This window comes from Moschus berezovskii, chromosome 12 (genome assembly GCF_049115385.1).
Source record: "Moschus berezovskii isolate FMDL1 chromosome 12, NW_MosBer_1.0, whole genome shotgun sequence".
Lineage (NCBI taxonomy): Eukaryota > Metazoa > Chordata > Mammalia > Artiodactyla > Moschidae > Moschus > Moschus berezovskii.
Window position 1 is genome coordinate 27,456,036 of NC_142471.1, and position 13,184 is coordinate 27,469,219.

At 53.9% G+C, this 13,184-nt stretch overlaps 1 protein-coding gene across 1 annotated transcript in view; it reads left to right on the plus strand.

The window, feature by feature from the left end:
• Positions 1-581: 581 nt before the first annotated feature.
• The window catches only part of ADAMTS14 (ADAM metallopeptidase with thrombospondin type 1 motif 14), a 109,426-nt gene continuing 96,823 nt past the window's right edge, over positions 582-13,184 (plus strand). Inside the window, exons 1-2 of the mRNA XM_055425530.2 lie at positions 582-915; positions 2,684-3,111. Of these exons, the coding sequence (XP_055281505.2) occupies positions 834-915; positions 2,684-3,111 (510 nt within the window). The 5' untranslated portion in view covers positions 582-833. The remainder of the gene's footprint in view (positions 916-2,683; positions 3,112-13,184) is intronic.

Genomic DNA, 13,184 nt, shown 5'->3' on the forward strand with positions numbered 1-13,184 from the left:
TGAGGTGCAGAGCTAGGATTTCAATCAGGGCTGTTTGACTTAAAGGCAGGGCTCTCTGCCCACCTTGCTCAGCCCCGCTCTGGACTAGGACACAGATAAGTCACTGCACTTGGGGGCAGGTGACTAGACTCCAAAATGGATAGATTCAAAGGGTGGAAGAATACTGGGGGCGTCAAGACCATTAGGAGAGAAAGGAGACCCTCTCGGGGCGGAGGGTGGGGTGTTCACCATCTCCATCTAAAGGCAGTGGGACATCCCATCGGCCCAGTGGCTCTGGAAACAAGCAAAGTAAAGGGGGCCGTCAAGCAAAGCGGAGCGGAGGAGCCTAGGAAAGTAAGGGCCGTCACTCCGGGACAGCCAAAGAGGCTGAGGGGACACCCTCCCAGGGCGCCCGGAGCCCCAGCTCGGGCTCCGCGTGGCACTTCCGATCCGCGCCCTGTGCCCCGCCCACGGGCGCTCGGCGCCCCCTGCTCCGACCCGCGCCCGGCCCCGCCCCGCCAGTGTGCCCACCCCCGGCCCGCCCCGTAGTCCCCTCGCCTGGCTCCCGGAGCGCCCCGGAGCGTCGAGGCGCTGGCGGACCGGCCCGCCGGGCAGTTGGCACTGGGGACGCTGGCGCGTCGGTCGCTCCGCTCTCCCGCCGGCAGCCTCGGGCGCCCGGAGCCAGCGGTCCAGGCGGCGGCGCCGCGCAGGGGGCCGGGATCGGGCGGCAGGAGGCTGCGAGGCGGGAGTCGGCGGCGGCGGAGGAGGCGGAGGCCGGCCGGAGCCCCGATCGCGCCCCATCCTCGCTTGCAGCCCAGAGCCTGGGGCTCGGCGCCCGCCCGGCCCGCAGCCACATGGCTCCTCTCTGCGCACGGCTGTCCTGCCTGGTGCTCTTGCACTGTGCGCTCTGCGCCGCGGCGGGCAGCGGGACTGAAGGTGCGTGCGGGTTGGGTGCGCGGGGGCGCACCGGTTCGGTTTGCACGAGGGTCGGGGTGGCCCGAGGTGCCGAGGTGCCCGGCAGCGTTGAAGTGGGTGGGAGGCTGTGCGCACGCTCTGGCTGTGCTCTTTTCTTCCCCCCAGTGCCGCCGGAGCTGTCGGGGATTTCTCTGTCTTCTGGTGCGAGACTCCGAAGAGACCCCAGGAGAGAACTGGGGGATGGAAGCCTTTTCTGAGGGGCGGTGTGTCTGTCTCTTTGTCTCAATGTTTCTTTCTCACGCTCCTCTCCTCTTTGACTGCCTTCTCTGTCTCCAGCTTGCATGCATGTGTGTACAGATAAGTGCGTGTAGGTGTGTGTCAGTGGTTGCCCCGCACCCCAGTGAACACCAGGCACTCACAGTCCTGCACAAACACACATCTCTCTCTCCCTCCCGGTATTGTCACCCTGTGCCTTGCAGACACACTCTCACAGACACCACACACCCCACTGTCACCCGTGCAGTATGGGTGTCTCTGGGCATGGGGAGGGGGCTTTGGTCTTTCCCCGGCAGAGGGCCTGCTTGTCTGAGCTCTGTTCATGTAGGAAACAGGATCCCTCTGGCTGAAGTCTTGAGGGTCTTCTGCTGGGCTGGATAGAACCAGAGGAGAGTTCGTTGTCCCCCACCTCTCTTAACTGCCGTGGGCATGAGGGATTTTTCAGGACACATCATTTTCTAGGTTTTTATCAGTGCCGTGAAGGGGGCTGGGAGGCAAGAGATAGAGCCGTGTGGAAATGAAAATTCCTCCCAAGCTCCTATCCATGAATCACTCGGCCTGGAAGCCAGGGAGCTGTCATTCCTGCCCAGCCTGGCTGGGCTTAGCAAGAGCTGTGTAAGGACGGGCCGCTGGCATGTAGCCTGGAGCATGGGGCCATGACCTCACACTTAATTCAGTCCGAGTGGGCAGGTCACCCGTGCATCTCCTTTTATTTTTGAAGATCTATATTTACCCAGCTTGGGGCTGGGCCATGTAGAAATTTCGGCAGCCACTGTGCTGCTTAAAAAAGTTTCCTTTCTAAACTTGGAAAAACGTAGAACCTGTATTCCTTCCCTTCCCTCTCCAGCTCCTCTTTTCTCCCCGACGCGTGCCCAGGATGCCCTGAGTTTCTAGGTGTGTTTGTTTTGCCAGCTGTGTTCCAGGAGCTCAGCGGGGTGGGCCCTACCCCAGGCTGGGCTGGTGACTTCAGTTCCCTGGGGAGTTTGGGCACATCCAGCCACCCCTCTCTTTGTTTAGGGGCTTTCAGGGAATTTCCTTTGTAGTGCCCAAAGTTGGAAGGTTTGCTGCTAGAGTGACAGGATTCTGTTTGGCATCATTTATTTTCCTCTGCTAAGTGTAACAAAGACCTGGGGATTATCGTGAGCAGTTTGTGTCTAGCAGTTTATGAACTTGAACACCGATCATCTGAGTGCAGAGATCCAAGAGCTGAGGAAGCACTGGGTGAGAAATGGATGAATTTGGGCTAAGGGGGTCCCTCCAAAGTGACGGTCAAGGTTGCAGATCCTTTCCTGTCCCCATGGTGTTTCCAGCTTTGCAACCCTATGGACTGTGCCTGCCAGGCTTCTCTGTCCATGGGATTTTTCAGGCAAGAATACTGGAGTAGGTAGCCATTCCCTTCTCCAGGGGATCTTCCTGACTGAGGGACTGAACCTGCATCTCCCGTGTCTTCTGCGTTGCAGGCTGATTCTTTACCTGCCGAGCCACCCGGTAACTCTTTCTTTATTCCCAACAGAGCTGCGCTTCTCAAGAAAACTCAGTGACTATGGTGTGACAGTGCCCTGCAGCACAGATTCTCAGGGACGCTTCCTCTCCCATGTGGTGTCCGGACCAGTGGCAGCCTCCACAGGGAGTATAAAGGGGGACAGGTCACACTCCAGTCACCTGCGGGTGGCTCGAAGCCCACTGCGCCCTGAAGGAGTGACCCTGCAGCCTGGCAGGATGGGGCACTCCTCCCTCTACTTCAATGTCACTGTGTTCGGGGAGGAACTGCACTTACACCTGCAGCCCAACCGGCGGCTGGTTGTGCCCGGAGCCTCGGTGGAGTGGCAGGAGGATTTTCAGGAGCTGTTCCGGCAGCCCTTGCAGAGAGAGTGTGTCTACACCGGGGGTGTCACGGGCATGCCAGGGGCAGCTGTCGCCATCAGCAACTGCGATGGATTGGTAAGGGACAAGCCTCTAATCAAGCTCCACTCCCCCATGCTCTCCCTCACTTCCCACCGCCCCCCCCTCCGCCCATGAGCCAGACCAATGTGGTTTTCTCCTTGACTCCCATGTGTTTGGGATTCCTGTGGGCACAGCCTGAAGTCTGGGCCAAGCTGGGGGCTGCGTTGCTTTCCAGAGAGAACCCTACATGCCCTGCTGGCCACCAAGTTCACACTCTGTCGGCTTTAAAGTGGCCCAGATAGGATGGTACCTTATCCTGTTGATCCCCCACCATCTGCTGACACACCAGGACCACAGCTCACCTGTCAGGGATCTGAGTACAGATGCGCGCAGGTGTGAGGCAGGTGGGCTTTGCTGGGGTTGGGTCCTGGCTGCGCCACTCATGAGCCACCGTGCGTTGGAGATGTTACTTGCCCTCTGGTGGTCCTTTCCCTTACATGTGGAGCAGTGTTTAATCTGCATATATTTACTGTGCGTGCTCCTGTGTCCAGCCTGGCGGATATGGCACTGCCTAAGACAGACATGGCCCTTGCCCTCCCGGACCTGATCGCTGGTGATGACAACATGACTGAGCTCACCAGGCAGCATGGCCAGTGGTTGGCACCTGCTTGGCACATGGTCAAGGCCGTGGGCATCAGCTACTGTCACTATCCTTACTACTGTGTCCTTTCTCAGGCCCCACTGTCTCTGGCCCCGAAGCCAGCCTGCTCTCCTGTGGCTCTCTGCTCCGAGTTCCCTTTCTTAGGACTCTGTCCTCCCAGGCACAGGGAACCTCCTGCTAGTTGGTTCCATGTTGCAAACCAGAAAGCCACAGGTGGCTTCTGTCCTCCTCACACTCAACTCCTGCTGGATCCCATTTCCCTTGCTGCTCTGTTTGCTGTGTGTCAGGTCCTCGTGAGCCCCCATGGCAGCCCCAGGGCCTCGATGGGTGCTGTTTTCATGGTCTCTGCTTTACCAGGCATAGGCTGATATGTCCAGGAAAGGACCTGCTCACCCCTCTGCCTTTTGGCTTTAAGAGAGGGATGAATCAGATGGTGCGATTGTAAGGAGGGTGCTTTCCTCACTGGCAGGGCTGGGAGCACTTCTGACCATTTTCCCATTCTTAAGAAGTGTCTTCCTGCTCAATGTCATGGCTCCTTTGTTTAGGTCGGTGTTTCTCAATCTTTTTTTTTTCATTATCATCCCCTGGAGGAGCCTTTTAGGTACGTTTCCTCTAATTGCTCCCCAGTAAAACCCTAATACCATAAATATATTGAATATGTTTTTAAACTTTCTGTATATGAATGCTTTATGTACGAAATGAGTGAATTTTTTTGCTTCCCCAAAAATCAAGTTTTGCCCATTGGAGACCAGAGCCCCCACTAAAAGGCATGGTCTAGGCAGTGGTTGTTTCTTAGAGTGGAGTGTATATCAGAATCACCTGGAATGTGAGGGTTCTGTGGAGCAGACTTGGAGGAACCCAGACGGGAAGGCCAGCTGGAGGAGGCTGAGACCTTGTCCTGCTGCCAGGGTGAGCCTTGGCTGCCAGCCCACTCTGGCTCAGCAGTCCAGGGACTCTCCTCAGCAGGAGCCCTCAGTCGGCCTTGGCTAGCACTGTGCTGTAGCCACTGGTTTTGGTCGAAAATCTAGAGTGACATGGGAAGTCACCCAGAGATGCAGTGTCTTTATAGACAGAAAGCACCAGGGCATGTAGGTGGCTTGGGCTGAATGACATTGTTACCTGAAGTCATCAGTCACATGGGCTGTAAGGTGTTCGGTGACAGAGATGGTCTCCTTGACCACCTTCTTTAATGTCTATGGGGATCTAAACAAAGGCATGAGTGGTGATCATTGCCAGTAATAGATAGCCACCCACCCACTTTGCACTCTGGAAACCTTGTCATTGAACCAGCTCAGCAGGCGTTGACAAGTGGGCACTGGATGCTTAGCTGACATTGATGACTTGTGGTGGGCTCTGAGTAAATGTTCTCATTGGCTGGGTGACCTGGGCAGGCCACTCCCCCTCTCTGGGCGTATTCCTCTCATTTGTCCCAAGAGGGGCTGCCCTTGCTGCTTGCTGGCAGATAGAAATCTATTCTGTGTGACATTTGGAGAAGTTGGATCTGGTGTCGGAGGCTGTCCACAGATAGGCTTCTGGAAGCCTGTTCCACAGTAGAACTGAGGCTCTGGGAGTGGCTTGCCTGGTCCACTTGCCTTTGGTGGGAGGAAGACGTGAACGTCATGGGCTGGGTCCCTAAGTCCAGCTCTCGGGAATCTCCCTGACCAGTTCCCTGACAGGGATCATGGTCCAGCACAGAGGCCCCCTGCCCAGGCAGGAATGTCCTCACTTCCAGTCCCCTCCAGAAAACTGCCCTATGTCCCGTGAGATCAGACGTTATGTGCTGTCACCCAGCTGAGCCACCTTGGGGTTCAGAGTCCACAGGGCAGCCCTTCTGATGATCAGATTTAACTCTGCATCTTTATGTGCCCTCTGGATTTTAACCCCATCTTCCTCCATATCTTAAATACTAAATGTAGTCGTTCATTCCGGAAAACTATGTAATGAGAGCTGGCCACAGGCAGGGTCCACAGGGAGACTGCATAAAGTGCAAGTGACACAAATAAGAACAGGGACAGTCACGAGCCATAGCCGTAGCCTCGGCGCAGCACATGCACTGTCATGTGCATTCGTTAAGCTCATCTGTTACGTCGGTGGGGAAACTGAGTCATGGGAGGACAGAAGGAGATAACAGATAGCTTCTATTGGCACAGGACTTCATAGTTCGTAAAACTTTCAGTTGTATGGGTTATGTATGCATCTAGTGTTGTTGCCCTGCCTTGCAGAGTTAGGTCCCTCCCCTTAGGGAACTTGGGGTATCCCACAAATAGCATCATCATTAACTTTTTGGTTTTCCATAACATAGTGGGGATGGGTACTTGGCAAGTAGGAGTGATTATTATTGTTGTTTTAGCAAAGGTGATATTTGAATTGGGCCTTGAAGGATGAATAGAAGTTTGTTAGGGCCAGTGGGTGAGGAGGGCGTTCTGTGCAGAGGAAAGAGCTTGCCAGTGAGGGAGCAACATGCTGGTGGGGCCAGGGAGGGGATCCTAGAAGGCACACTGGGCAGGTGGGCCTTGCTCTGACCTTGAAGAAAGCGCAGGAAGGGAGAGGGGGCCCAGGGCAGCGATGTGGCCATCTGTCTTCCGAGAAGAGTCTGGGCTACATGTTGGGAGACATGACTGTGTGATCCCAGGCAAGCTACCATCATCTGGGCCTCCCTTGCCTCATGGGTGTATCCTGGAGCCTGGACTGGATAAGCTCAGAGCCCTTCCACCTCTGGCATTGGTACTTTGTGACACAGGGCTGGCCCTGCTGAAGAAGCTCAAAGCAAGGCTGCTGTAAGTCTATAGTTGACTGCCCCTTCCTGGCGGGGCCTGGGACCTGTTCTTACCAGGTCTGGGCAGGGCAGCAGGTGCAGAGATGAAGGACATTGTCCTGAGCTTGGCCCTCATGGCTGGGCAGACCTTCCAGTTGTAAATGGTCTGAACAAACCCTCCTTTGTGTGGACAGACTTGCAGCCGTTTGGACTTGAACTGTTCTGGTAAGAAGCGCTGTGTCTAAATGGGTGACTTGATCCTCATTTCTGGCTGGAATCTGCATGGGAGGCAGTGACATGACCTCTTCCACTTCTCCTGTTATCCCAGAGTCGCTCACCATGGGCACCAGGACAGACATAGGTGGCTTTTGTGCACTGTGGTTAAATTCATACCTGAAACTGAGGAGCAGGCACTTTAGCTTACTTCCTACTGGCTCTGCTGGAAGACCCAGTGTGTCAGAGTCGGGAAGGGGTCAGAGGAGGAACCCAAGGATGGGGAAGCTAGGACCCCTGCCCTGGATGAATCTGGAGGGTAATGGGACTCAGACATAAAAGCAGACAGACTGCAATCTTTTGTGGGGCAGCAGGAGGAAGACCCATTTGTTTGGATTAGGTCATCAAGGAAGACTCCTAGAGGAGGTGTGTTGGCTCAAGGCTGTTCAGACATTATAAACACAAAAGAAAGTGTCAAGCCCTTGGTCAGCAAGAGAGAACTGCTGATCCACGGCAGTCTTGAGGATGTGTAGGGGAGGGGAATAAGGGATGTGCTGAGGCCCAGTCGTACCTGTAGAGGGTTTCCTCTGGGGTTGGGGGCAGCTGTCAGACACTGGGGTCCCAGATTGGGAGAGGGTCCAGGCAGTGGCAGCAACCTGCTGGACCACTCTGCAGGGCTTCCCTTGGGGAGCCTGAACAATCAAAGCAGCAGTCCCCTCAATGCTCCTGTGACCCTAAACCTCAAGGTCTGTGGGCAGGGAGGGCCTGGGTCATCTCAGAACCCCTGGCTGGGGGCAGATGCAGAATAGACCCTCTGCTAGCAACTGTGGCTCTGAAGTCCTGGGAAGCACGTGAAAGCCTGGGGTGGGGGCCACTTTGTGAGTCTTGGAGGGATTGTGGGTTGCAGGAATGAGGTCAGCAGAGTGGGGCCCCTGTGAACCATCTGGAACCCAGGCTGCCAGCCTCCTGAAAGCCACTTACCCCACTGCTGTCTCTGCCTCCTGGGGTTGAGCCTTGCCACCTCTGCACTGGGGTGATGGGGGCCGCACTGCTTCATGTCCTCCCTTTGCCCTCAGTGCCCCTGTGAGTCATGGGCCTGGCGCGGAAGCAGCCGCACGTGTAAGATTTGTCACCATCTGGTTCTGTTTTCCACACTCTGTAGAACGTGCATTTTTAACGGGTTACAGAGGAGACAGACCCCTGGCAGGCAGTGTGGGGAGAGGGCAGGGGAGGCTGATGCCAGCTCTGCTTCCTGCCCCTGCCTAATGTGCAAGTCCCAGCAGCGTTCTGAACCTCAGTCCTTTTGTCTTTAAAATGGAATCACAGTGCCTGGTGGAGGGAGTGTGTATTGGGGACTGACAGTTTAAATGGTCCAGGGTTTCTTAATGAGGTGATGAGATGTCCTAAACTTGTGGGGGTGGTTGCACAACTTTATGCAGATACTAAAAACTATCACATTCTGTACTTTAAATGGGTGGATTGTATGGTACATGAATTATGGTTCCATAAAGCTATTACCAATAGTACTTGACCTATAGAAAGCCCTGTAACAGGCATTTTTAGTCATTAGGAGGAAAAAATGATTTTTAGTCATTAGGGTGGCAGAAATTGTGGGGTCACTCTACTCTAGTGCAGATTAGCTGTGTGACCTTAAATAAATTTCTAAATCTCTCTGTGCTTGGTATTCCTCATCTTTAAGGAGGCAAGGAGAACAGTCATCTATAGGGTTGTTCAGAGGATTAAATAAGATAAGTAAAAAAGTGAAGGGTCTGATATATGTGCAGCCTTAAAATACAGGGATTGTTAATAGTAACATTTATTGTTTTTATAGTAATTACTATAATAATTACAGTTATCATTAATGGTGAGAAATAACTGTAAATATTGTTAAAGCCCCTTGAACTGCAATGGTATGTAGATTATCAGTGCTCTCTGATGTGAGCCCTAGATTCCCTCTGGTTCCCAGGTGGGCCAAGCCCTGCCTTCCCTCTGCTACAGCACCTTTGCAGAATGAGTCAAATGGTGCTTGTTCAGTGCAGGGAGTATATAATGACTGGTCTGTAATACCCCCTGGACAGTTACTTTCCAGGGCAGGCAGATACTGGTAGGTGCCAAGTGGAGCATTCTGTTAACAACCTGTGGGCCCCTTGCCCCAGCCAGGTCCTTGACCAGGCTCTGGTGATGCAGGGTTGAAACTCACCCCTTTCTCCCTATGCTCCAGAACCCAGTTTAAAGAGAAGACAAATATGCTCAGTAGACAGCATGAAACAAGCTCTGCATGAAGCACTTGGTAGGTGGCCTGCAGGTGAGTACTAAAGGATGGTGCTCAGGGAAGGCTTCTTTACCAACTGAGCTGAGACCTGCGTTCGACCCCTGGGTCAGGAAGATGCCCTGGAGAAGGAAATGGCAAACCACTCCAGTGTTCTTGCCAGGGAAAGCCACGGACAGAGGAGTCTTGTGAGCTGCAGTCCATAGGGTTGCAAAGAGTTGGGCATGACTGAGTGACTAACTCAATTCAGGGAAGGCTTCACAGTGGAGTACTTTTGGGCTGAGTATAAATAAAAGCATAAAAGCATCAATAAGAGCTTTTAAAGCCAAGAGGTAGGAATTGTAGGCATTCATAGGGAACGAACGGAGAAGGCAATGGCAAGCCACTCCAGTACTATTGCCTAGAAAACCCCATGGACAGAGGAGCCTGGTAGGCTGCAGTCCATGGGGTCACTACTAGTCAGACACGACTGAGCGACTTCACTTTCACTTTTCACTTTCACACATTGGAGAAGGAAATGGCAACCCACTCCAGTGTTCTTGCCTGGAGAATCCCAGGGACGGCGGAGCCTGGTCGGCTGCCATCTATGGGGTCGCACAGAGTCGGACACGACTGAAGTGACTTAGCAACAGCAGCAGCAGCATAGGGAAGGAAATCCTGTGTCTTCGTAGGATTCAGGAAATGGCAAGTCTTTACAGCTCTCCATGGAAGACGGGAGTGATGAAAATGTAGTTTAGAGAAGTTGTGCCTCATTGTGGAGCTTAGCCTTGCCCCTGTGGCCATAGGGAGCCATGGGAGGTTTGTAAGCAGGAGTCACATTTGTATTTGGGGAAGATGCTAATCTTTCCAGCTGCACCCCAGCACAATGCCATTGTAGCAGGTTTGCCTGCGACTCATCTGTGTCTTTGGGCCAGTATCCATCCTTGCCCTGGGTTTGCTCCTTGCTGGTTAGGGAGTAAGTGAACTTTCCTGACAGCTCCTTGGGAAGCCCCTGGCCCTGCCTTGCTGTCCGTGCCTGTCCTGGGATGTGGAGTATGAGGCTTGGAGTTTCAGGGATGCCCTCATCCAACCGTCCAGTATGGCTGTCCCCATACATCTTGACCTGCGGGCTGCCTATCTCTGCACGTGTGCCAACAGCCATGGGAGGGGCAGAGGATATCTGACCCCACACTGATGCAGAGATTTTCTCCTTCCTCTGTGTGCCTCTCCAGCCTTGGTGGTGGCACCTGCTCTGCAGACCCCCAACCCTTCCTAGCCGGGTTGGTGTGTTGTTACCTCACTCTGCAGACCCTGCCTTCGCTCATTCTGTTCTCACCTCCCACAGTGCCTTCCCCTTCCCTCTGCTTGAGGCATCTGCCATCTTGGCCACCCGGTTCCCAGAAATCAGGAACTGTCTGATTTCTCTGCATGCTGAGCACGGGGCTGGGCTCATGATACAAGGGAGGTCATGACTTCAGAGCGGGGTGTAACACAATAAAGAGAGGAGGGACAAGTACTCGGGGAGAGGTGGGGCGGCGGCAAACTCCTGTTTGAAGGGAGTGCCAGTCTGGTATCACATTTGAGTATTTTAAGGGGAAATCAGAAATAGAGATCTTTAAGCAAAGTATTCTATGTTTTAAGACAGGGTGTGGGCCTAGTATAGCAATATGGCAGTTCTTGTTTTTGGCCAGTGAGCTGTACACGCAAGGATGAGAGCATGACCCCTGCAACCAGACTGCCTTGGTTGAAATCCCAGCCTTACCTTTTTCCTGCTTTGTGGCCTTGGGCAATTGCTGAGCCTCTCCATGCCTCCGCTCCTCACCTGTAAAGTGAGGATAATATTAGTCACTCTATGAGAGTTGTCATGTGTGCCAAGGGCTCTTTTAGCCTAGTACCTGACAGGCTTCAGCCCTTGCTATTGAATGATGTGCATTTATTGGTTGAGTCTGCCAGTCTGAGGGATTGGGCGTGGGAAAGAAGAGGAGAGGAAGGCAAGAGCACCCCAGTCTTCTGTGTGGCGCCCCCAGAGGGGGTTTCTGGGCCTTTGGCTGGGAGGGCAGAGCCCGTTGCTCCCAGCCTCACCCAGGCCTGTTCATTTTTTCTCAGGCTGCAGCTTGCTCCTTGCCCCAGTTTGCATTCTTCCCCTGGAACATTCCCGTTAGTCTCCTGAAGGCCAGGGCCTGAGCCTAGTGACCTGTGTGTCCGTACGACCCCAGCACCCGCCGCAGGGTAGACCTTCAGTGGATGCTGTGTGAGCCGACGGATGGGGAGAGGGAACACGGACGTCATGCTTTCAAAAGCAGCATAAAGCTCATGTTGGCATCTTCTCAGCCCCTCCAGAGAGGGAGGAACAGCGTGCCTGGGCTAGGGGACAGGAGGAATGGTGTAGCCATCTTTGCAGTTGTTCCCCCATACAGAGCCTAGGCAAGTGGGTTGATCTCTCTGAGCCTCAGTTTCTCTGTCTGTAAAGTGGCTATCCCTACCTTCTAGTTTTGTTGATTAGAAATCAGGCACTTAAAAGTGGTGCCACAGTGCCCAGAACAGCAAGTGGCAGCATTTGCTACTGTTATTGTAGATCTCTTGGGATAAATACAGAAACTGTGGCAGGTTTCACAGCGGGTTTGTTTCCAGACCCCTGGATGAGCATTCTAGTGCTCTTGCTTCCCAGAAGGCCAGTGGGGCCTCCTCTGAGTGGCCCAGGGCCTGGGTCCTGGGTGGTTTTCCACTCCTCAAGGCATCTGATCTTGTGGTCTCATCTTTCTAGTCTCCCCGTGGCTGTGCCTCGCTGTCTGCCCTGGGTTAATAATGTACGTAGGATATGGAGCAGAAGCCAGACATCAGCTCACTGCCACTCCTCCGAGCAGAGCCGGCCTCCCATTCCAGGGAGGGTTGGTCTGGGGGCTGGTTTTATTTTTCTTCCCTGGCATCTTCAGGTTGGCTGGAGGAAGGGTGGCTTCTGGGCTGTGCTGTGGGCTGGTGAGTGTGGTGGGGGCTGCGCTTGCTTTCCATCTGCCGTCCAGCCTCAGTGTGGTCCAGGCCCAGGGTGGGCTTTTGGTGAGGGCTCGGGGAATTTCCGCATTCCCTGGACCCTGCAGTGGAAAGTTCCCAAACCATCTGCCAGGCCTGGCCTTCTGTCTTCAGCATGCCGGCCTTCCCCTGCCTTTAAAGCCTTAGAAACAACAAGAACAACAAGAGGAAGAACAGTGGGATTATTTGTCGACTGCCTCATCTCTGGCAGCTCCAAGGAGCTCCCCATCAGCGTAAATAACCGTCATGTTATGGACCCCTCCGGCTCAGCTTCATAGCCAGAGTTCACCCTAACTTTGGCCTGAGTGTGGGCAGCTATAACTGGAAGAGACTTTGGGGACCTCTTGGTCCCCTCCTCACTTTCCAGACAAGGTAACTGAGGCTCAGGGAAGGGAGACTCCCCCAGGGTCACACCGTGGGTTACCATCAGGGCCAATGGGGTTCAGGCTCTTGAGTCCCTGTCCAGTGCTCCCCACCCACCCTGCCACGATCCCACGTAGTGTCTCCTGAGTTAGTAAACAGGAATTGCTCCTCAAGGTCATCGACCCTGTAAGGCCAGGACTCGGTGGCCATGACAACGACTTCAGAACACAGATGCTTAAGGGACTGGTCCATCAATTGCCCCATGGGGCGTGTCCTGGGAGTCCTTGTGCCTGGGTTCTGAGTGGGGGTGTTTGTAAGGCTCCCACTGTAAATGTGAGCGGCTCAACTTCTTCAAGTCATTGTCCTGAAGACTGGGAAGTCCCTTAAGAGAAAAATAAAAATGCCAGCCTCCCTGTTAGCAAGATTTGAAGCTCAAATGAAACCTCCTGGTGCTTATCAGCTCCAAGTGACCATTGCCACTGTTTTATCCATTTTCATAATTTTGGAGGGCAGTGGGCTGCTGTTCTGCACACACTGCTTGTCATGGAACATGAAAACCCTGCGGTCTCCTTTTCTTCTGCTTTCCATAACATGGCGGAGAGGTGAGTAGAACAGGCCCTTTTAGAGAAACGTCTGAAGGTAGGAGTGTTTGCTAGGGCACGGTCATTCTGAATGAAAACATTATTCCCAACGGGTTACTTAAAGCCCTTTGTCCGTTTTTGCTTTTAAGCCAGCCAAATATTTGTACCTTTGATCTGTCCAGAAGACACTTGTACCCCCAGGCTGCCCCTCCCCGCAGCAGAAGTTCATTTCCGTCCCTTGAGGTTGGCAGGAACCCACACTCTGAATTAGCTCCTCCAGCC